Raw genomic sequence first — 23,473 nt, 5'->3', positions numbered from 1 at the left:
GAGGAGTAGAAAAAGTACGTGGAATGTGTGCCTCCATTCCAGAGACAATCACCTCTGTGATGCGCTGGGCACACACAGAGGGTCTCTCTCCTGGAACCAGTAATCAATCCACGGGAAATCGGAAAAGAACATCTTCAGGTCGTCCCACCGAGCTGAAGCAAAATGCCAGAAGAATCGCCTCTTCGGTGGGTCCAGTGGGTGTACAGGAGCGATAGGACAGGATACAGAAAAATTAATAAGGTTGTGATCGGAGGAGCCCAACGGAGAGAACAGTCTGACAGAATAAGTAGAAGGGTTAGAGGTAAGGAAGAGGTCTAGAATGTTGGGCCTGTCTCCAAGACGGTCGGGAATACGTGTAGGGTGCTGAACCAACTGCTCTAGATCGTTGAGGAGAGCAAAGTTGTAGGCTTGTTCACCAGGCTGGTCAGTGAAAGAGGATGAAAGCCAAAGCTGGTGGTGAACATTGAAATATCCTAAGATGGAGATTTCAGCAAAGGGAGAGTGAGTCAAGTTGTGCTCCACTTTAGAGTTCAAGTAGTCAAAGAATTTTACATAGTTAGTAGAGTTAGGTGAGAGATAAACAGCACAGATGTATTTAGTAATAGAATGACAATGAAGTCTTAGCCAGATGGTGGAAAAATTTAATTGTCATTCTATCACCGCCTATGGCAGCATAAAGAAAGTCCCTTCGCCAAGTTTGTACCCCACATTTGGTGATGTTATAGGTGCGCCTATTCATGAGCCGTCACCCGGCAAGGGTCTGTGTTTGTTTAACCCCGACGGCCTCCATATAGCCCGTGTCCCCACCCTTCAGATGAAGACAAATTAAAAAAAAAAGTACAAACAGGATGCTCGTATACCAAGTCACCGCTCGTAAACCAAAGCATGTTTTGTGATTTTCTTTGCTCGTAAAGCAAGTTAATTGAGGCACTCGTAAACCGAGGTTTGACTGCAGTATATATATATATATATATATATATATATATATATATATATATATATATATATATATATATATATATATATATATATATATATATATATATATATATTAGAGTTGTATCGGATGTCGGATTTCAGAGATCCGCTGGTTCGGATGTGTATGCGGATGTTATATGTACATATTTTGCGGGTGCGGAGGCGGATGCGGATATTAGTTTCTACCAAATTGCGGATGCAGATGCGGATATTAAATTATGACATCCTCACGGATACGGATGTGTTCAGGATTTTGTTAATTCATTATATACTCTATAGTGAATTACCAAATTCCTGAACACATGGTAATTACTCGAGACCAGATTTTGACATAAATACCAATAATGCTTACTCGTGCCTTTTTGGGTGATTTTATCACGATAATGCCTTTTTTGCCGATTTAGTGCCTATCATCTGGTATGCCATACGACAGGCCGGGCATACGTCTTGGTAAAACTGTAGAATCACACCCAAATCACTAATGGTCAAAACATTATATATATATATATATATATATATATATATATATATATATATATATATATATATATATATATATATATATTTTTTTTTTAAGCATCACTCTGATACCGGTTTCCATTATTATCACTCGTTTCTGAGATTTTAACATGCGGGGAAAGTTACTATTTTAGAGTGAAAGGTTAGGTACTATTTGCTCAAGTGATGGGTCTTCTTGCTTGAAACTCCTAATGCATAAGCTAGCACATTCTTCATTTCCATGGACACCAATGTCATTATAATATGATGAAGACATTTTTCTACAATATTCTTTCAACCTATTTTGACCCTCAAGCAAAATGAAATATGTTTAAATAGCCTTAGTATTTTATTGTATTATTTTTTCCATTAACAATAATCATTTCAATATTCAATTAAATTCATTATTATTGAACTATAATCATTGATGAATTATCTTCACAATTTCTTGGAATTACACAGTAGGCTGCATTTATTTCACTAGCTACATCCCAGTGTGTGTGTGTGTGTGTGTGTGTGTGTGTGTGTGTGTGTGCTACCACAAGAGAGCAGCATGGCGACTATAGATGGAATCAGTGTCCCCTTCTAACCCCCCGTCATTGCACTAATTTTCTCTCTGCCGGCTAAAGTTTACTGAAAGCAAGTAACAGAAAGGACACGAGGTGCCTTGGCGTTGATAGAGCTTTGGTGGTGTGTTAGTAACGTAGCCTGTGACAAGTATATTAATAGGTCGAACAGTTAACGACGTTCAGGAGGCAGCGTCCCTCCCTGCAGGCAAGGGTACCGCGAGGAAGGGATTTGTAGGTAAGAGAAAGACTTCATCAATTACTGCCGATAATCTTCTACAACGATAAGTACGTAATGTTAAATCCATCTATCACAGCAGCAACACTCAAAGAAGCGCCCAAACTTGATTGAAGTCTCTCAGTAGGCTTACCCTCTGAGCGCTGCCGCCTCTCGAGGTCGTGAGCAGCCCGCCGTGACACGTGCCTATATCACAGGCTACGTGGGTTACTGAGTGCCTATACTGAGACAGTGGCTGATCGTAAGGCTAATAGTACTCTCCTGTCACTTTCTTACGGTACATTCTGACGGCTGGTGACCAAATTATGGTAAAGTATGAGAGTAATGGTGGGTTGGCGACACTTGTTGACGTGGACACAAACTTTCTTATTTATTTCCCAGAGCTAAGTGGCTGCTGGCTGTTAGGGGATCGAAGGTGTGCAGGTCTGACACAATTGTGCTCAGTATCAATGGACGACCCGTGTAGCTGTGGAATAGAAGTACAAGAGAGAGCGTGTGCGAGTGTTTGAAAAGCGCGGCGACTATAGTCTGTTCAGAGCATGAAGTCGGTTCAAGGTGTAGCAGATTCCTGAATTCCCATGCGTGCAGCGCTGCCAGTTCGACCGCCAATTATCAGATTAGCACTCTCTCCCGACCTACCCACCTGTTTATCTCTCTCCCTCTCGACCCGGGGGAGGGACCTAGGGGGACACACCGACCACCACCACCACCACCACAACGTGGCAACATGGGAAAAAATCGCTGCCACATGTCATAGAATTTATACAAATCCTTGTTATAATCCTAAACATCGACACTCATTGTACTATGTAGCTCCCTTTACTATATACAGAATATATAAAATATCGCTTTCAAATAGCACATGGATGGGAAATAAGAGAGAGACGCATGTACGAAGGTTGATTTGGCAGAATGGCTAGAGGTAAACGACGATACCAGCTCCACCCTGAACCGACTTCATGCTCTGAACAGACTATAACAGGGCCAATAATGGCGTCCAAATCCTAGGTTGTTGGTACTCTCTCTATCAAGGGACTCAAGTAGCCTACATACACACACCGTCACACGACACACAGTCACACATTCTCAGATACAAAAACAATCTCTCTCTCTCCTTGCCAGCCAGGCTACTTCCCTTTATACTAACGCATTATTACATACTATAGTAAGGGAGACCGGGTCTAGTTGTTACACGGGTAAGTTGTTATAAGGCCATTATTTCAAACTTCCTGATGTAGATGGCGCGCGGGACTCTACCGTTTAAAAGCCTACTCCATGCCATCATAACTGAGTGTTGCACTGACGGATCTTCGCCTTCAAAGCTATGGCTTAAAAAACGATTTTTAACTCGAAAAGTTTTTTTTTTTTTTGTAGCAATAGTAAATCCCTAATTGATCAAACACGCATGATATCACTGAAGTTGTTTGTACCTCATTAAGCTGTACCTATTGGAAGTGTTCTTCGATACGTGAAGTCATGCCGTGGATACCACACTTTGTCAGTGCTGGGCGCGTGGTTATACACGAAAATGTATGGATGGGGCTAATTGTTACAGTGTATCAACTTACCCCAGGCATATAACAACTTCCAGGTGAAGAATGGGTAGAGTGTATGATCTGTAAGGACTGCATGGGCACACACTGACTGTACCGACGGACGCCGGGACTTAGAGCCGCTTTCACAGTCATTTTGTTTGTTTTGATCGTTACTAATGGCGGGGATCGCCGCTATAGTATTTCCATGTAAAACTGGCCGATGGGGTAGTGGCGGCTGCGGAGTTAGCCTAGCCCCGCACCTTACCACACACTCTCAACACCTCTCGCTTCCTCTGCAGCCGCCACTACCCCATAGGCTAGTTTCACGTGGAAAGCTATAGCGTCGATCTCCTTAGAGTCCCTTTATAGAGAGAGAGTCCCGACATAGGCGGCCCTGAGTGTGTATAAGGCTGCTGGGCGCCATTTTTGGCCCTTCGAGCACCGCGCCGACTTTGAACTGAGATATTAAAAACAAAATTTTACCTATTTTGGAAGCGGATTCGGCTGCTTTTTAATGTAACAATGCCTTGCTGTCTAGCCTTCGGCTGTAGCAACATGCCACAGAGGGGATACAAAGTGTATAATTTAACTGCAAGACCGGTGAGAAGACAGCGGTGTGCTAACAGTCAGTCGTCTTGGGAGGCACCATCGGTTATGACAGCAAGACACACACACTGCCATTGTGTGTGTCTTGCTGTCATAACCGCCCTCCCTTTGTACTGTTTATGGAAATCATTGTGAGAGAGACACAAGCACAACTACAAGGACTGGAACAATCGTTCACCTCAGGTCCAGACATCGAAGCTGATGAAGGAAGCTGTGGCCCTTTTGGCCAAAATTATTGGCTGTGATCTCTCCCACAGGGCTCTAGCTGTTATTACAGACTCACAAGGGATACTTCACAGTCTCATCAAGACCACAGTCTTAGAGACTGGACGTGTTACAAGATTTTAGATGAACAGAAGCTAGCTTTTGGTGAGCCATACCTGTCTCGATAAAACTCTAGAATCACACCCAACTCTCTCTAAAAGATAACACATTATTTTTTTATATTGTATTTGCTAATCATCACTCTGGTAACCGTTTCCATTATTATTACTCGTTTCTGAGATTTCAAAATGCGGGGAAATATTACTATTTCAGCGGTGCTAGGTTAGGTTACTATTTGCTCATGTACGTGAAGGGTCTTCAGCTAGAAACTCCTCAAGGTTGGGTTATAAGTCCATTTTTATTTAATAGCCTAATGTATAAGGTTGCACAGTCTTCATTTTCATTGGTACCAATGTCATTATAATATGTTGAAGACATTTTCCTACAGTATTCTCTAAACCTATTTTGACCTTCAAGCAAAATGAAACACGTTTACATGGCCTTTAGTACTTTACTGTGTTATTTTTCAATCAACAATAAGTATTTGAATTAAATCATATTAAATCAAATGCTATTGAACTCATTAATAACTGATCTTCACAATACCTTGGAATCGCACAGAAAATTGATTACAGCAACTACATCCTAGTGTGTGTGTGTGTGTGTGTGTTAACACAATAAAGATAGCAGCACGGCGAGTAATGGAATCAGTGCCCCCTACATCCCCACATAAGTACTTTACACTAATTTTCTCTCCATATGCTAAAGTTTACTGCAAGCACGTAACGGAAAGGGAGCAAAGAGCCTTTGCATTGATGGAGCTTGGGTAGTGTCAGCCACGTGGCCCATGACAAGTATATCAAGGCTCATGACGTTCAGGAGGCAGCGTCCCTCCCTGCAGGCAAGGGTCAGGCGATGAAGGGATATGTAAATAAGAGAAAGACTTCCCCAACTGCTGCCGATAATGTTTTACAGCGATAAGTATTGTTAAATCCATCCATTACAGCAGCAAAAATAAAAGAGAAGCACGGGACTCTACGGGAATGTGTGTGTGATCTGTGCAACCAGAAATTGATGGAGGATAATGATTCCGAGTAGATGATTAACCAAGAAAATCATCTGTCAAGGATTAGGAATATTAAATCATGTCAATAGACCACTTGCCGTGCTTCAGAGTTTCGAGAATTTGTTTAAGCATATACTTAGTTGTATAATCACACTGCCGGGATGGCATGCTCCTCCCTTCTCCTTTGTTGTTTTACTTGAAACAATAAACTATCAATCAATCAATCAATACTTTTGAGTTGTAAGTGCCATCAGGCATATTCATATAAAGGATTCGTTTAATGTAATTGTAAGAGAAAATCAGCTGTAACAAATTACCCCAAAGGGTGTCACAACTTACCCCTTGCCCGGGGTAAATTGTTACAGCTGAGACCACCTCATTAATTAAAGCTGTACTACTTAACGTAGCATTGTTTTGTTCTTTTGCCAGTGATTTCAATAAATGGAGACATTTTCCTAATTTGACTAGCAAACAAAATTCATTTCAGTAAATTCTTGTGTGTGCTGAGCCCAATAAACAAAAAACTGTAACAACTAGACCCGGTCTCCCCTACGTACAGTACTATTACACAGTACATACATACTTTTACATATTTACATGATACATACATACTACATATAATATAGTCACTATGTAAAATAATCTCCCTCCTCCCTTCTCCTTTGTACCTGCAACAACAAACTTATAAATCAATCAATCATCAATCTTCGCAAGCTCTGTACTACTCTGTAGTCTGTAACTCTAATGTATAAAATATATCCGCCACATCCTAGCTTGCAGTGTTTGTGAGTGGTGCGGATGAGGATATTACTTCGTCACAAATGAATACGGATGCAGAGGTTTCATTTATATCAGAGTTGCGGATGCGGACATCCGATACATGACTAATATATATATATATATATATATATATATATATATATATATATATATATATATATATATATATATATATATATATATATATATATAAAATTTTACAACAAAGGAGACGCCTGAAGGGCAACAAAAAGTATCAATCAATCTACCTGCCGTCTGGGTGGTTGCGCGGCATGCACAGCCTTCCTCCCTTGGGGTATATCCCCAACGAAATACCCCCCCCCCCCCCACAAAAAAAAAAAAAAAATATATATATATATATATATATATATATATTTATATATATATATATATATATATATATATATATATATATATATTGAACCACATAACAGCCAGGGGGTGGGTGGTAAACTGATGACTGGAAAGTTGTTACATTTTGTTTTTTTTACAACAAAGGAGGCAGCTCAAGGGCACACACAAAAAAGAAAACAATAATAAAAAAAAAGCCCGCTACTCGCTGCTCCTAAAAAAGAAACAAAAGAGGTGGCCGAAAGCAAGATCAAATACGGGAGGAGAGATGTCCTGATACCCTCCTCTTGAAAGAGTTCAAGTCGTAGGCAGGAGGAAATACAGATGAAAGAAGATTGTTCCAGAGTTTACCAGCGTGAGGGATGAAAGAGTGAAGATGCTGGTTAACTCTTGCATAAGGGGTTTGGACAGTATAGGTATGAGCATGAGTAGAAAGTCGAGTGCAGCGGGGCCGCGGGAGGGGGGGAGGCATGCAGTTAGCAAGTTCAGAAGAGCAGTCAGCATGGAAATACCGATAGAAGATAGAAAGAGAGGCAACATTGCGGCGGAATTTAAGAGGTAGAAGACTATCAGTATGAGGAGGAGAGCTGATGAGACGAAGAGCCTTAGCCTCCACTCTGTCCAGAAGAGCTGTGTGAGTGGAGGCCCCCCACACATGAGATGCATACTCCATACGAGGGCGGACAAGGCCCCTGTATATGGACAGCAACTGTGCAGGGGAGAAGAACTGGCGGAGACGGTACAGAACGCCCAGCCTCGAGGAAGCTGATTTAGTAAGAGATGAGATATGAAGTTTCCAGTTGAGATTTTGAGTTAAGGATAGACCGAGGATGTTTAGTGTTGAGGAAGGTGATAGCTGGGTGTTGTCAAAGAATAGGGGATGGTTGTTTGGAAGATTGTGTCGAGTGGATAGGTGGAGAAACTGTGTTTTTGAGGCGTTGAAGGACACCAGGTTCTTCTTGCCCCAATCGGAAATAATAGTAAGGTCTGAGGCTAAGCGTTCTGCAGCCTCCAGCCTTGACTCGTTAAGTTCCTGTAGGGTGGGTCTTCTATTAAAAGAAGTTGAGTAATGCAGAGTGGAATCATAGGCGTAGGAATGGATAGGACAGTTCGTTTTGGAAAGATCATCAATGAACAACAGAAAAAGAGTGGGAGATAGGACAGAACCCCGTGGGACACCAATGTTAATAGATTTAGGGGAAGAACAGTGACCGTCTACCACGGCAGAAATAGAACGGTCAGAAAGGAAACTGGAGATAAAGGTACAGAGAGAAGGATAGAAACCGTAGGAGGGTAGTTTGGAAAGCAAAGATTTGTGCCAGACCCTATCAAAAGCTTTTGATATGTCCAGCGCAATAGCAAAGGTTTCACCGAAACGGCTAAGAGAGGATAACCAAGAGTCAGTTAAGAAGGCTAGGAGATCACCAGTAGAACGCCCCTTGCGGAACCCATACTGGCGATCAGATAAGGTCAGAAGTGGAAAGGTGCTTTTGAATCTTCCGGTTAAGGATTGATTCAAAAGCTTTAGATAGACAAGAAAGTAAAGCTATAGGACAGTAGTTTGAGGGATTGGAGCGGTCACCCTTCTTAGGCACAGGCTGTATGAAGGCATACTTCCAGCAAGAAGGAAAGGTAGATGTTGACAGGCAGAGGCGAAAGAGTTTGACCAGGCAGGGTGACAGCACGGAGGCACAGTTTTTAAGGACAATAGGAGGCACTCCATCAGGTCCATAAGCCTTCTGAGGATTGAGGCCATAGAGGGCATAGAAAACATCATTTTGAAGAATCTTTATAACAGGCATAAAGGAGTCAGAGGGGGGATGAGTAGGAGGAATATGCCCAGAATCGTCCAGAGTGGAGTTTTTAGAAAAAGTTTGAGAGAAGAGTTCAGCCTTAGAGATAGATGAGACGGCAGTGTTGCCGTTAGGACTGAGGAGTGGAGGGAAAGATGAAGAAGGGAAGTTGGAGGAGATGTTTTTGGCTAGATGCCAGAAGTCACGGGAAAAGTTAGAGAAAGCAAGGTTTTGGCATTTTCTATTAATGAAAGAATTTTTGGTTAGTCGGAGAATAGATTTGGCACGATTTCGGGCAGAAATGTAAAGGCTCTGGTACCTTTTGTGAGCTGCCTCTCTATCATTGACAGCACGAGAACAAGCGTGATTAAACCAAGGCTTTTTAGCGTGAGGAGTAGAGAAAGAACGAGGAATGTATGCCTCCATTCCAGAGACAATCACCTCTGTGATGCGCTGAGCACACACAGAGGGGTCTCTATCCTGGAAGCAATAATCATTCCACGGGATGTACCTCAGGTCGTCCCACCGAGCTGAAGCAAAATGCCAGAAGCATCGCCTCTTTGGTGGGTCCAGAGGGTGTACAGGAGCGATAGGACAGGATGCAGAAATAAGATTGTGATCGGAGGAGCCGAATGGAGAGAACAGTTTGACAGAATAAGCAGAAGGGTTTGATGTAAGGAAGAGGTCTAGAATGTTGGGCCGGTCTCCAAGATGGTCGGGAATACGTGTAGGGTGCTGGACCAACTGCTCTAGGTCGTTGAGGAGAGCAAAGTTGTAGGCTTGTTCACCAGGATGGTCAGTGAAAGAGGATGAAAGCCAAAGCTGGTGGTGAACATTGAAATCTCCTAGGATGGAGATTTCAGCGAAGGGAGAGTGGGTCAAGATGTGCTCCACTTTAGAATTCAAATAGTCAAAGAATTCTACATAGTTAGTAGAGTTAGGTGAGAGATAAACAGCACAGATGTATTTAGTAATAGAACGACAATGAAGTCTTAGCCAGATGGTAGAAAATTCAGAAGAGTCAAGGTTGTGGGCACGAGAGCAAGTGAGGTCATTGCGCACGTAGGCGCAACAACGTGGATTGAAATTTAGGATAGAGATAGTAGGAGGGAACAGAGTAGAGATTGCTGTCAGTAGCCTCAGAAACCTGTGTTTCGGTAAGGAAGAGAAGGTGAGGTTTTGAGGAGGAGAGATGATGTTCCACAGAATGAAAATTAGAGCGAAGACCACGAATGTTGCAGAAATTGAGAAGAAAGAGGTTCGAGGAGTTATCAAGACACCTCTCGGGTCGGCAGCCAGAAGGAGAGTCCTCCCTGGGGGAATTTTTGGTCCCCCCCCCAGGCGGGGACTCCGAGGCTTGATGTAGGTGCGCCATTTTGAAATTTTAATTTTGGGAAAAGGTGTGTATGTTGTGTGAATGTAGTGTGGTGTGGATAAAGAGAGGATCTGTCTTTAGAGAGCATGCTGAACTACTCTCCGGTGTTGGTGAGACAATAGGGAAACGGTTAGTGAGGACATGGGAAGGGTCTTTAGAAGGCTTCAGCTCCCTTCTCATCTCCCATCTATACCTCACCAGGAGTGGCTTGCGCCCGTTCGGTAGGTGTCTTCCTACCTACAAAATGTAAGCAAAATAATTTACCAGTAATTATATATATATATATATATATATATATATATATATATATATATATATATATATATATATATATATATATATATATATATATATATATATATATATATATATATATATATATATATATATATATATATATATAATTACTGGTAAATTATTTTGCTTACATTTTGTTTAATTGTAACAACTTTCCAGTCATCAGTTTACCACCCACCCCCTGGCTGTTATGTGGTTCAAGTAAATAATTAGTCATTTTGAGACTCCCTTTCAAGCAAGGAGACTATGGTCTTCTTGCTTGAAAGATTGGAGCCACAATGAGCCCTGCCTAGCCCCAAGATTGTTGCCCCTGGAGGCAGTAGTGATCTGTGTTGCACTCTTGGTGGTGATCAGAATAATTGTATGCATTTGTCATGAGTAGTTGAAGATATCTGTAATTACCTATTTTTACAAACATCATTAGTATGTTTAAATTATACCTGATGAATTTTTAACTTCCCACAGCAGAAGGTGACTCCGATCTGGTCCTGATGAGTGGGGGTGCGGGCTGGATGGGGTTTGGCCAGACCCAGCGGTCACGGCCTGCCATGAGGTCGGCCCATTATGATGACCCCTGGCAGCCACGCACCTCCCATGCCCCTGCCCTTGTACCTTCTGCCTCCACCTCCACCCAACAGCCTGTCTCTCCAGGACCTCAGACAAGGACACCTTATTCCCTCTACCCTACAGCCCCAACCACTTCTCGGTCTCTCTCCCCTCAGCCTCCAGCCGGGACTTCCCATGACACCCTCTCTTCTCAATCTCCTGGAAAGTCTCGTTCTCTTTCCCCTCAGCCTCGTTCACAGCTACCATCAGGAAGTGTCTTCTTCAACACTATCAAGGCTTCCAGGGAGAGGCAGAGAGTCATTGCTGCAACCAATGCTCTCAAAAATCCCTCACAGGGAAAGACAGACCTTGGCAATGTGGTTCTGTACCTCCAAGGGTCTGTGGACGCGAAGGAGAGCACTCTAGATCCGCAGGTGACGGAGCGACACTGGCGGCAGAAACAGCTTCAGAGACAAGAGATTCAGAAACAACAGGAAAGTCAAGCAAAAAGGTTTAAACAGCAAAGGGAACAGAACCAAGAAGAACAACAAAGACTACATGGGCACCAGCAGCAGCTCCATCAACAACAACAGTACTTGCAAAACCAACATCAAGAACAGCAAAGAATTCTGCAAAAACAACAACTGCTCCAAGCTTCTGTTCTCAAGAAACAACAAGAAAACTTTCTCAGAACACAGAGACGGAAGCCCAGCCCGCAGCTCCTCTATCAACAGCAACACGTCAAGCAACAGCTGGCACGGCAACACCAAATCCAGCAACAGCAGCTCCTCTATTACCAAGGACAGCAAGCACATTCCCTTCAACAACAGCTCTATCAGGTACAACAGCAGCTTACCAGCCTGCAGCAAAAGGATTTGCAGGTACAGCAAGAGGAACAGAAGTTCAAAGAAGAAATAGAACAAGAGAAACAGAGACAGGAAGAACAAAAACGGCTTGATGAAGAGCAACTGGTAATAGAACAGCAGCTTGGAAAACAGACTGATTCAACACAAGAAAATAAAAATGAGGATTTCAATTACATTAACTCCCTCCTAAAAAATGTGTTAGAACCCTCTGAGGAAGAAGAAAGAACAGAAAATAATGAAGCAGAGAAATTTCAATGCAAGGAAATGAAGAAGAAAGTAGAGGAGGAAGAGAAAGAGGAAGGAATGGATGAAAATCAAAATAACAAAATCTCACAAAGATCTCCAGGACCTCCTCATGAGGAAGAGGAAGGTGTGGAAAGCTGTGTTGGCAGAGTTAGGTCCTTTAGCTTCAGTAATGTGGTAACAGAGGACACCAGGGAGGAGTCCGATTACACTAGACACCGTCGAAAGTCTCTGAGTCTAAGCAAGGGCCCATCTGGACTAAATCTTGGACCATCACAGCTGCACCTTGGGCCAGCAGGTCATCAGAAAGGCCCAGGGAATTTGAATAAAGGTCCTGCCTGGTTGAGTAAGGGACCTGGGCACCTGAGTAAAGGGCCCCTTGAGGTGCAGAGAGGTCCAAGTTGCCTAAGTAAAGGGCCTGCAGATATCAACCAAGGACCGTCGGAGAGGCACACAGGGCCATCAGGAGTCAACAAAGGTCCGAGCCATCTGAACAAAGGCCCGTCAACACAACACACTGTTTATCCTACCTCATACAAGGGGCCTTCTTCCTTGGCAAAAGGCCCAGCCAATAAGATATTGGGTCCAGCAAATGCAAGAGTGCCTTCTGAACATACCCCCTGAAATGGTAGGCAGACACAATTAGTCAAAAGTCTTGAGTGCCTATATAATCAAACTGCTTTGAGCTTCATGATGTGTAATATTACCAAATGATCAATGAGAAGCAAATCTCCTCTAATACAATAATGATGACAAGCAAAAGTTATTCTTGTATATGCAAAAAATAGTTATAATATTTATATGTATATTATGATAATCTTCAGTTTGTGATATATAATCAGTATACTATAAGTTGATTACTTTCTCATTCCCATACTTGTAGCTGCTGCCCTAAATAGATATGTCAAAGACTGATGATAACATTTGACCAAACCAAAACTGATAAACCCTTGGTGAGGGCCATTATCCAGCACAGACACAAAGGAAAACCAAAGAAAATAAGAGCACTTCAAAAAACCCTATCAAAAATATAAAAAAACTATACACTATGACTCATTTCCTTCTAAGCCCTTTGCCTTATCCTTCCACCTGTTCTGGCTGGCAGGGATAGATGACCACTGGGGATCCCTCCCCTGGGAGCTATTTCCTTCTCACAGAAAACGGGAGGCACTCATGCCAAAACCAATGGCCATTGAATTCATTCCAGACACTTTTCAGTAAGATATATGACTCAAGATAACCAGACTTGAAGACAAACACGCATTCCTCAAGCCACTTTACAAAACTTACGCACCAGACGTCTCAGTCCTGAGAACATCATCAGCATTTCCATAATCTGGCAGCACTGAGCTTTACATTTCATAGTTTAGACATCAAGGTTTATTCTGCATTTCATAAACTATATTTTCCTTTTTCTTGTTATGAATGAGGCTAATCTGCCTCAGAGAGACACAAGAAGTCAGTGTCGTCACAAAAAGATTCGGGCGTTACTCATGCGTTCACCACTGTGTACATCCACCAGTACACAAGTCTACTCACCAGACTCTGGATGTCTCACTTTCTCCTGTGTATTTAGTTAGCTATCTATACATACCGTATAAACCATAAGTTATACTACAATGCCACTGTATTTAGCCAATCTCAAAAATACCACAATAAATTATAGTTTGATATCATAAAGCTTTTGATGTACATACATGTTACTGTAGCCAGGGAGTAAATTGTCTTTTAACAGACGAGGTTAAATGCAACTGCGGCTTCTGCTCTTTTCTATTTCTATGTCTACTTAACTCTATTTTACCAGTGTCTGAAATCCCGAGGAACTGTCCAAAAGGCAAGTTGCTTGTAGTGACATTTCGTTCCAGCCTGGGGACGTCTTAGGCAGAATGAGGGTAACTGTGGTGTGCACCTTATCAATACTAAAACTGCCCAATCACAAGCCAGTTCTAGCATTTATAAGGAGGTACTCACCATAGCTAGCCTAATTCTGCCCGAGAAGTTTCCGAGGCTGGAATAAAACGTCACAAGTAACTTTAGTTTTAGAGAGCTCTACGGGTTTTCAAATGCCGTTAAAACAGTTGAGTAGACATCCAGAAAAAATATGGCAGAAGCAGCAGTTGCATTTAATCTCGTGTTTGAAAGAGAACACACAAATATATGTATAATCATTATGAAAGAACTCATATATCAGCACTTTACATAAATTTACATAATGGCAGGATGTGGTAACTATACATTATCAATCAATCAATCAATGGGGGCATACGGCGGGGGGGCACGTCGCCTCACCCACCCTACGACGCCAGGCCCGGGGGTCCCTCCAGGCGAGTCTCCATGCAGGCCCCCTTCCCAACCTGAGTACCTACCGGCAAGATCTATCGACTAGCTCAAGCCACGAACTCCGTGGGCATCCCCTTGGCCTCCTCCACTCAGGATTGTCTCTTACAGAGACAGCCCAATGAGCAGGATCAGCTTCCGGAAAACGTGTCATGTGCCCGTATAGCCGGAGATGGCGTTGACGGACTATGCAGGTAATATATGTCGAATCAGTCTCACGGAGTAGCCGCCGGTTTGACACAGTCATTCCAGCGATATCCCATGATTCTGCGTAGACACTTATTACCAAAGGCATCAATCTGCCTCTCCAAGTCCCCATTTATTGTCCATGTCTCACAACCATAGAGCAAGACAGGGAGCACAAGGGACTTGAAAATCCAGATCTTTGTCCTTCTGCACAGGTATCGACAATGCCACATACTCGTGTTGAGCGAGTCCATAACACCATGGGCCAGACCAATCCGCCGTAGGACTTCCTGGCCAGACTCACCGTTGCTATGAACTACACTACCTATACATTAGGCTACTTCTATTAGCTGAGTCGATGGCTGGAATTCAGGGCAAGGGGCTTAAGTTCCTAAGAAAACATCCTCACATTGGACTTCAGACAGTCTCCGTAGCCACCACCCCCAAGGATGTAACAGAAATGGTATGCAGGATATAATAGTTTGGAGCAAGCACTGTCATCATAGGTTTATTGAAATAGAATCCAATACAATTTTTTTCAGTAGTCTGAGTAAACCAAGCACTAAGACAACAATCAAATAAAAAGTTTGGGGTAGACTGCTTGCACACTTACATGTTAATGATCCGACAGTACTTGGAAACCTGACACAACTACTGACTACGAATCAATCAAACATTTATTGAAAGTACAAAATAATGTGTTGCAGGTTGAGAACCTTTGAGAAGTTGCATACATCACTCATTGGTGTCATCATCCTTCTTAGGGCTGCCATTCTCCATGGGGGTCCGGGATCTACTCCTGTCTCTGCAACAGGCATAAAACATGTTACATTGGGGAGAAACAGGGATGAACCCCACCTTCAAACAACACAGCTAAAACATTCTAATCACACATACATACACAAATTATGAACAAAACAAATAATAAAATAAATAAAGGAAAGGAGGTAGATCATCACTCAAGAGGAAAACTAGAGATCCTGCTTGACTTCCGATGGGGTTATGTTCCGAGACACCCGATGAACATTGAGAATATCCCAAGTCGAATTCACATGAACTGAACATCACAACCTAGTGCAGCCTACCTTAAATGTGTTTACAACACTTACCATAGCTTTCAGGTGAGCAAAATTATTTAAAACAAAGCCAATTGTAGTACAGAATATTGAAAAAGATCTAAATTCATGTACCTCTGTTGGTGGCCTGCAAGATGTCAGGTGCACGATTCACTTGTGGGAGCACTGAGCCCAGCTGCCTGACATATGTTTTGTCTTTTAATCATTTCATTTTCTCATTTTCATTATCTGAACAATTATGAGAACCTTGATACAGCTCTAGTCGCTAAATCAACCTACCAGCCCACCTGCCTAAAAACCCAACACCTCGCCTGCTGTGTTCACAGCTGGAGAGCTCGAGAATTAATGGCGAACGCAGCATATGTTGGCGTCCCAGCCCATGCACACAATGTTGTCTCTACAAAACATTTGCTAAGAAGCACTTAATCTGCCACACTTTATTCCTGAGAGCCTCTTATAATTGCTTGAATTATTCACATCTTTCTAATAGATCATACTGATAAAATTGGGGCAAGGTCTGAAACATGCTTTGCTAAATTATATGTATCCAATGATTTGTTAAAGTTATTCCTATAAAATACTATATCATGGCCTAAAATCCATAGTAGGAATCATTTTGTATACACTTTGTACATATGATTTTTTTTAGGGGAATGTAAGTTTCAGTACAGTAAACTCATTATTTGCAGGACCTCCAAATAATTATTTTCCTTTTGAGTAATGATTCAACACTTTTTATAGCAGAGGAGCAGGTGGTGATGAGGCATCATGAGGATTGTTCATGACTTAAATTCTGCACACCCATGTGTGTATCATGACAGTATACAGACCATTACCTGTTTTGTAATCCTATAGATCCAAATAATAGCTTAATTATAGCTGGGCCAAATGACGTGCCTCTGCAGTGCAGTGATTAACATCCTTAACTACAAATCTACTGGCCTGGGTTTGAATCCTGGCCCAAGCAGTTGGCATGCAGCTCACCTGGCTGTTCATCCTTTCTTTCAGGATGGTCAATAAATGGGTACCTGGCTCGAAGGGCCAATGGAACAGAAATGACCACCATTGCCATGCGCAGCTATAGCATATGTTCGTAACTTTACCAAGAAAGTGTCTACATGGTCAAGTAGAGGCAAGCAAGACAGTCATGGGTGCTAGGCATGTCATGGTGCAGGACTAATGTAGCCCAAGACCCCTGTTTTTGCCCCCATTTGGGCTATTTCTGATCTGGAGTCAATGACAAAGAAGGGACTCCCAACCAATAACATTGCTTTCCCCTTTTCAGCCATCCATTGTATGGTCTATTCCATCGGACAACTATAGTCAAATCATTTCAAACAGTCTGTTTGGGCGTTCAGTTCCCCAGGCCCATCTGCTCTGCTACACAGCCCCAACACCTAATTTTTCCTCCCAAGGTAACATATGAGAGGAAGGGATAGGTGTTGGGGCTGTGTGGCAGAGAATTGGGGAGGAAAGGACCTGGGGAACCGAACGCCCAAACGGACTATTTGAAATGGTTAGACTATAACATAAAACCCCCCTGCTAGGTGGAGACCTGTAAAGTCCTACCCCCATGTGATTGATGTTCTCAGGTCTTGTGCTTGAATTGAAGGTAGGCTGTCAGTTAATTTGATGACTCCCTGTTTTGGTCCCTCACCCATAACTACTTGACCATCCCTGACCTCCATGGGGCTATACAGTAGTGAGTCAGAGTAAGACCTCTAATCTAGCCCTAAATAAAAGTGCTCTCCCTCTGTCTCTGTCAGGTGATATGTAAATACAAACAAATTGAGAAGCCATGAATATTTATTTAGCCCAGTAAAATATGCATTTGTACAAATGTAGAATAACTGTGTACACTATTTACATTAATCAAATACAGACAGGAGAGAGAGAGAGAGAGAGAGAGAGAGAGAGAGAGAGAGAGAGAGAGAGAGAGAGAGAGAGAGAGAGAGAGAGAGAGAGAGAGAGAGAGAGAGAGAGAGAGAGAGAGAGAGAGAGAGAGAGAGAGAGAAAAATAAAAAAATAAAATAAAAAAATAAAAAAATAAAAAAAACTAAAATATAAAAATCCATGAGATTATCCCAGTTTGCAGGTCACAAAGGGGCTTAGCGTTGACATCAGAAGGGCGTGGGTGCACCTTTGCAAATATTTCAGCATGGAATACAATTATGTACCTGTAAAATTTCTGTGCCTGACTAGAAAATTAGCAGTGATGTGCAATGGAAACCTGTATTTGGAGAAGTAGCAGTGATTTTTCTTTTTCCCACCAAATGTGATCAGTCAGTCAGTCCCAAGTGTGTTTGACCCCCCTCCCCAAGTCTCCACAATTGCGAGGAGTGTATTAGTTGTTCGATGGAATAGACTCTCTTTGACTGTCATGTCCTCCTCCAAGGCCCTGACTACTTCTAGCAAGTGTAGTTGTGTGGCCTTTGTATGAAGACTGACACTATTAGATACCACCATGATGGACAGAGGCCCAATGAATAGGCCGAGAATTGAAGATCCTGCCTTTCACCAAGTCCAACAAAATCAAAGACAGGCAAGGTAAAAGGTAAATTGGCAAATTATGTCTACCTGACCATAGTAATTGAAAAAAACATTCATCAAATATGCTGTGCAATGACACTGTTGTCAAGGCCTTGACAACAAAGAAGTGCAACAGGCAGCCTTTTCATCAAGTTAACTGAATCATAAAGATGGAAATGAATAACACCACACAACTCAGGGTATATCAGAACTGCAAACACCTAAGCAATAATTTGATATTTGTTAAGTTGGTAAATGTTTGGATGACAAACTTTCAAATTTATGTAAACTAAAGGCACATGAAAAAAAAAACAAAGTTTGTATCAATTTTATGCCATTTCAAATAGTACAGTTTCTGCAGAACACAACCAATGTACATGACAAGATCATTATGTAATTGTTCCATAATTGAGGATATGAACATAACAAAAGGAATGGTTGTAACAAATGATGAGTAGGCAAGTCTTAGGAATATGAAGGGCCACTCACCCTCTGTCTTCTGGGCTGCGAGAGCGTTCCCTCTCACGATCTCTATCCCTGGAAGGTGATCTTGACCTCTCTCGTGTGCGGCTGCGACTGCGGTCCCTTGAGCGGGAGCGAGACCTGGACCTGTCCCTGGACCTGCTGCGGTCTCTGGAGTGAGAGCGGTCCCTGCTCCTGCTGCGAGACCGTGATCTAGAGCGGGTGTAGGATCTGCGACGGCGAGGGCTCCGACTGCGACTCCGGGACCTGGAGTATCTGATGCGTGAGTACTACATTAAGATTCTAGTGCAAAGATGTCATTGACTAACTCGTGCAAATCGAGGGAAAAATCTCTTGCTTACCAGGATGTTTGAGGACTGCCTAACATCCATACTCATGAAGATCAAGCTTACTTTCTGCCATGCACAGAACTAGTGCCTGGATGTCAGAAATGATTCAGCCAGGCATGACCAGGAGTATAGGCATGAAAAGCATTACAACAGCTCTTCCACCATTTACAATAAAATACTTATGATCATATCAGCCAAAAACAAGAGCAACTGCAACTTCTCACATGTATAAGTGAATTTGAAAATTTTATTTATATAAGTTGAAGGCTGGATGATCATAACTGGATTTGCACAATGGACATCTTTCAATATATTCTTATTTACTTACATGAACTGCCTCTGGCTGAAAATGGTTAATTGAACAAAATGGAAGAGGACTAGATAATTTAATTAATTTCTACCTAAATTAGAACAAAACAACCAGGTATCAAATTTTACACCAGTAAGCTTACTGTGCCTGTCAAGAGTCATGAATCTCGGAAGAGAGTTGTCTGAAGGTCTGACGTTCGATCACGTAGGTAGGGTCATGTAACTGCGATGTTTAACCAGCGCTGAACGCTCATGTAACTGCGATGTTCGAGTAGAGCACGAGAGAAGTCTACGCTGAATGACTGGCAGGCAGTAAGCTTTACAAATGAGGCCATGAAGTTCAAGGTGTGGCCAGAAGATCAAATTCAAGTCGAACTGCGATGATCGATCGACAGAGCGCCGATCTTTGACTACTCGAGGTTTGGGAATGGGGATCTCAGCCGTTTTGCCTACAAAATATGAGTGTTCTGTCAATAGCAATCCCACTAGGTGATACCCTTAGCCTTTTACACATTTAAATTAAGTAGACCACACAAAATAAGTCCACAAGACAGGGCTAAGCCATAGATTAAGCATCACAGAAAAAAACTAACAAAGAAACATTAAAACAAAAATATAAAAAAAATTAAGACGTGGAAGCTAAATCTTGATTTACTTAAAACCCTGAAAACAGATGAACCAGGTGAATTTGATCTGCTTCTGACCTCTGCCAGACTGAGTGTCAACAACAAAGGGCTTATTGGCCAAAGCTAAGAGGTTGGAATCCCATGCAGTAATCATTCCCAGATGAAAAATTAAAGGCATCATGATCAAGTATTGAATTCTATCCCCCCACTGCATCACACCAACCTGGATCCATAACGCCGGCTGTACCTATAGCAGTCCCTTGCGTAGTGGCCGCGTTCTCCACACTCGTAGCAGCGGTCCTCCGGGTGGAATGGGCGGCCACGGCGAGGTGGTGGACCCCGGAAACGACTTCGTGACTTGCCTGTTGACAGCTCCACACGGACTCGTCGCCCACATATTGTCCTGTGGTAAGATAAGCATCAAAGTTATGGTACACTATACATATACACTGAGGACAGCAAATGAGAACAGAGGCAGGTTAGGGGGGGAGGGTAGGAGGTGCAGGAATGGTGCTCTATCCACAGGAGGACATTTGAATATTTTATTTTTCATGTAAGCATGTAGCACTGTGTACTCACCTGCCGTCAAGGCCCCTCACAGCATCCTCAGCATCACGGACATCCTCAAATTCTACAAAGGCAAAACCAGGAGGGTTTCGAGCCACCCACACATTCCTGAGGGGGCCATAGTAGGAAAAAGCTTCCTCAAGCTCCTGCTTGGATGCTCCTGAGCCAAGGTCACCTACATAAACCTTGCAATCCAGTGATGACGGCATCCTGCCACACTGAAAAAGAAACAAAGGTGAGTCTTTAAGTGTCTATAGCATGTAATAAGGTAAAGCTTACTCTTAATGGATCAATCTACATGGATGGAATCTAGTAGGTAATGCTGAACACTGCCTTTTTGGGCAAATACACCTAAAATATATCATCTCAAATAAACATTAACCACCTTCATAATATTGTATGAGTGAATAAAGAATGCATAAAGTTGTAATGTTATTTTAATAAAACTACAAGCAGATAAAAAAAAATGTAGTGCAACTACCCCATGCTATCTTAGGAAATAAAAGATATCTATCTTTCAATCCTTCATTTTTTTTTTTTTTTTGGAATCAACAACCATTAGGCCTCTGACCATCCTCACCACATGCTTGACCAGTAGAAAGAAGTGGGGTAGGGGCAAAATGTAGTAAATGCAGTAGATTCAAAAGAGGGGGTTTGAGTTGGTTGATGAGGTGTCTTACTCTGCTCCTGAAAATGTACAAGTCCTGGGTAAGATGAAATACAGATAAAGGAAGGCTGTTCCTGAATTAACCAGTGTTGGGAGGACCCAGCAGTGATAGTGACACACCAAAGTAAATTAACTAGACAGTACACACTGGAGAGTATTGAAACACTGCTTTACCTCCCCTTGACCCCTATTATCTTAATGTAACCAGATATAACCACCTCGGAAGCCATTTCTGCAGGAAATAGTTATAAAGATGAATATTATGACAAGATGTCACACTGCAGATTAACACTTAGGCGGGGTTCCCACTATTCTGTTTAGACGGATCCGTCGATGATAATGACGTCCGCGAAACAGGGGCCGCTCGGCACGGATGATCCACTCCGTCAGTCCATCGCTCATCATTTGTTGACAAACATATTGACAGCATTAATCACGACTTCTTGTATATGTTATTTTGTAGCTAAGTACTTCAATTTCATATTTTCATAATATGTAGAATATTCAACATCACTGGACTGGCACCACCACCCCAACCCTGAATCCAAAAGTTAAACCAAGTTCATCTCTGGACGGGCTCCGCGCGGGGCCCAGGCTCTGTTGATGACGTCACTGACGGTCGACAGACCCGTGTAAACGGAATAGTGGGAACCTCACCTTAGTCTGATATTTATTAAATTATTCCTTGATGTCGTCTAGTTAGAATAAAATAAGAAGGGGTTGGAGAGGCCAAAGGCCCCCATTAAAAGCAGTTATGTTTGGTCCATTTGCTAAGTAATTACTTTCAATGAATACTTTAAGTGCTTCACATTGCACTGTTGTCAATGGTGGTCGTGGAGCTGACAACCCCAGTGGCAGCAGTCTGCCTTCCTCATGGTCTTGAAAGTGCCTGAGTTTTTTTTTTTCTTTCCTAATCTGTAATGTGAGGACCAAAGTTTTACATTTCATGAGTTTAAATATGCTGGCTGCTAAATTTCCTTATTCTCCTTGCACAAATCAGTAGATCCTTTGATGAAAATTTCGGAATCTAGTGATTCAAGTTGGAAATGTTAGTGGATTGATTAAAAACATCAAAATTTAAAGCAAATAGTCTTGTACACCATCTCGAAATTGGAGAAGTTATCGAAACTTATCAAAATGTAGTTTCAAAGTCTGTTGTGTGATGGGTGCAGACACAATGAGGGAGGGAATGGTGAAGGGTGGGTGAGGGAGGCGGGAAGAAGGGGAGGGGAGGGGCCGGGGACAACAAGGCGGGCGGGCGGCATGGACAGCGGCGGGCCAGTGACAAAAGTGCAGAAAATTGATCAAGCGAGTTATGGCGATATCCACCCGTAGCCGCGTGAGAGGCGTGGAAAACAGGTGACGAGAAAGACCATCACGGCGGTGGCCAGCACGGCGTGGCTTGGCGAGGCGGCTCCTGGCAACGTGTCATGGCGGCCTCGCCTAACCGCCCCGCCGCAAAACACAGCCCTGTCCTGTCGCCCGTGGACGCCCTTGACAACCTTCCCATTAACCAAACTATTCCACTACAACCCATGATTAAAGTGTGTGTGGCTTGTCTCACCTGGATCACTTGGTAAACGAAGAAAAGTGTGTGCCCCGGCGCTCCTCACAGGGCGGCCTCCAGCACCATCGACCAGCGTGACCAGATGAGCGTTGCCAGATCGCCCTGTTTAGCATTTTGTGTTCTCCGGTTTCTGGCGCATAATGGTTGCAAAAACATCAATAATTAACACTTTTAACAGTAACTTTATTTGGATAGAGGCATTTGTGTGGGCAAGACAGTTTTGGGTCTGAAAATGATAAATGCAATGTTCCAAGTACGACAATTTGGCAACGGTGCCGGGCAGACCGATGCCGCCGAATGATTTCGTATCTTTATCAGAGATTGTCGTACTTGAGGGCGTAATGAAAACTAAAACCAATATTTGCGGTACTATAATAACATGTTTGTAAAATAACTTAATAGATATTTTACACACCTTTTATGTCTTCACACTCTTGCCAATGGTTGTCTGGGAGGCCTTAATGTTAGTAAAAGGATATAATATATGTGACCACATAAGAATACTTCGTTAGGTAGAAATTAAGCAAGATATGAGTGTATAATTATAACCAATATTAACCATAAATGACATGTTCTAATGCTGTAATAATTATCGTACATATATAATTAAGCTGCCCGCGGCGAAGGTTTGTTGGTTCTTTCGTGGATTGCTTTGACTTTGAATTTTTTTTCCTTGATTATAGCTTAACAATATAAGATAAATTTAAAACAATGAAATTTCTATCATAATTGGATAACATAAATGCATTATTGCCAAACGTAAACAATGATGTCGCGCGGCGGGAGATTCAACCA

The 23,473-nt window shown here is 42.5% G+C and overlaps 2 protein-coding genes across 11 annotated transcripts in view; one reads left to right on the top strand and one right to left on the bottom strand.

Annotated features, from left to right (window-relative positions):
- The window catches only part of LOC127001801 (zinc finger protein 853-like), an 18,501-nt gene extending 3,619 nt beyond the window's left edge, over positions 1–14,882 (top strand). For 2 of the 4 annotated variants that reach the window (XM_050866991.1, XM_050866992.1), the window contains exon 2: positions 10,813–14,882. In XM_050866991.1, the coding sequence (XP_050722948.1) occupies positions 10,813–12,626 (1,814 nt within the window). In that variant the 3' untranslated portion in view covers positions 12,627–14,882. The remainder of the gene's footprint in view (positions 1–10,812) is intronic. The other 2 variants (XM_050866994.1, XM_050866993.1) reach the window with 1 other exon arrangement.
- Positions 14,883–15,017: 135 nt separating this feature from the next.
- Positions 15,018–22,827, bottom strand: LOC127001802 (serine/arginine-rich splicing factor 7-like). 7 transcript variants are annotated; one of them, XM_050866998.1, is made up of 7 exons: positions 22,676–22,735; positions 21,894–22,026; positions 21,025–21,131; positions 20,457–20,662; positions 20,101–20,280; positions 18,620–18,868; positions 15,018–15,330 (listed from the first exon to the last, which is right to left on the bottom strand). In XM_050866998.1, exons 4-7 carry the CDS (start codon positions 20,651–20,653, stop codon positions 15,261–15,263), a joined length of 696 nt encoding a protein of 231 aa, XP_050722955.1. In that variant the 5' UTR covers positions 20,654–20,662; positions 21,025–21,131; positions 21,894–22,026; positions 22,676–22,735; the 3' UTR covers positions 15,018–15,260. The 7 variants fall into 7 exon arrangements, with proteins under 7 accessions (XP_050722955.1, XP_050722954.1, XP_050722956.1 ...); XM_050866997.1 differs by lacking the exon at positions 21,894–22,026 and having other exon boundaries at positions 22,676–22,776; XM_050866999.1 differs by lacking the exons at positions 21,894–22,026; positions 22,676–22,735 and adding an exon at positions 21,421–21,438.
- Positions 22,828–23,473: the final 646 nt, after the last annotated feature.

This window comes from Eriocheir sinensis, chromosome 21 (genome assembly GCF_024679095.1).
Source record: "Eriocheir sinensis breed Jianghai 21 chromosome 21, ASM2467909v1, whole genome shotgun sequence".
In the NCBI taxonomy this organism is placed as follows: Eukaryota; Metazoa; Arthropoda; class Malacostraca; order Decapoda; family Varunidae; genus Eriocheir; species Eriocheir sinensis.
The sequence above is the reverse complement of the archived record's forward strand: the minus strand, read 5'-3'. Positions and strand labels throughout refer to the sequence as shown.

Coding starts and splice junctions, on each gene's coding strand:
- LOC127001802 (XM_050866995.1), bottom strand. CDS start 20,653: ATGCCGTCATCACTGGATTGCAAGGTTTATGTAGGTGACCTTGGCTCA. Junction 20,281..20,456: donor GTGAGGGGCCTTGACGGCAG/GTGAGTACACAG, acceptor ATCTTACCACAG/GACAATATGTGGGCGACGAG. Junction 15,331..18,619: donor CGCAGCCCAGAAGACAGAGG/GTGAGTGGCCCT, acceptor TGCCTGTTGCAG/AGACAGGAGTAGATCCCGGA.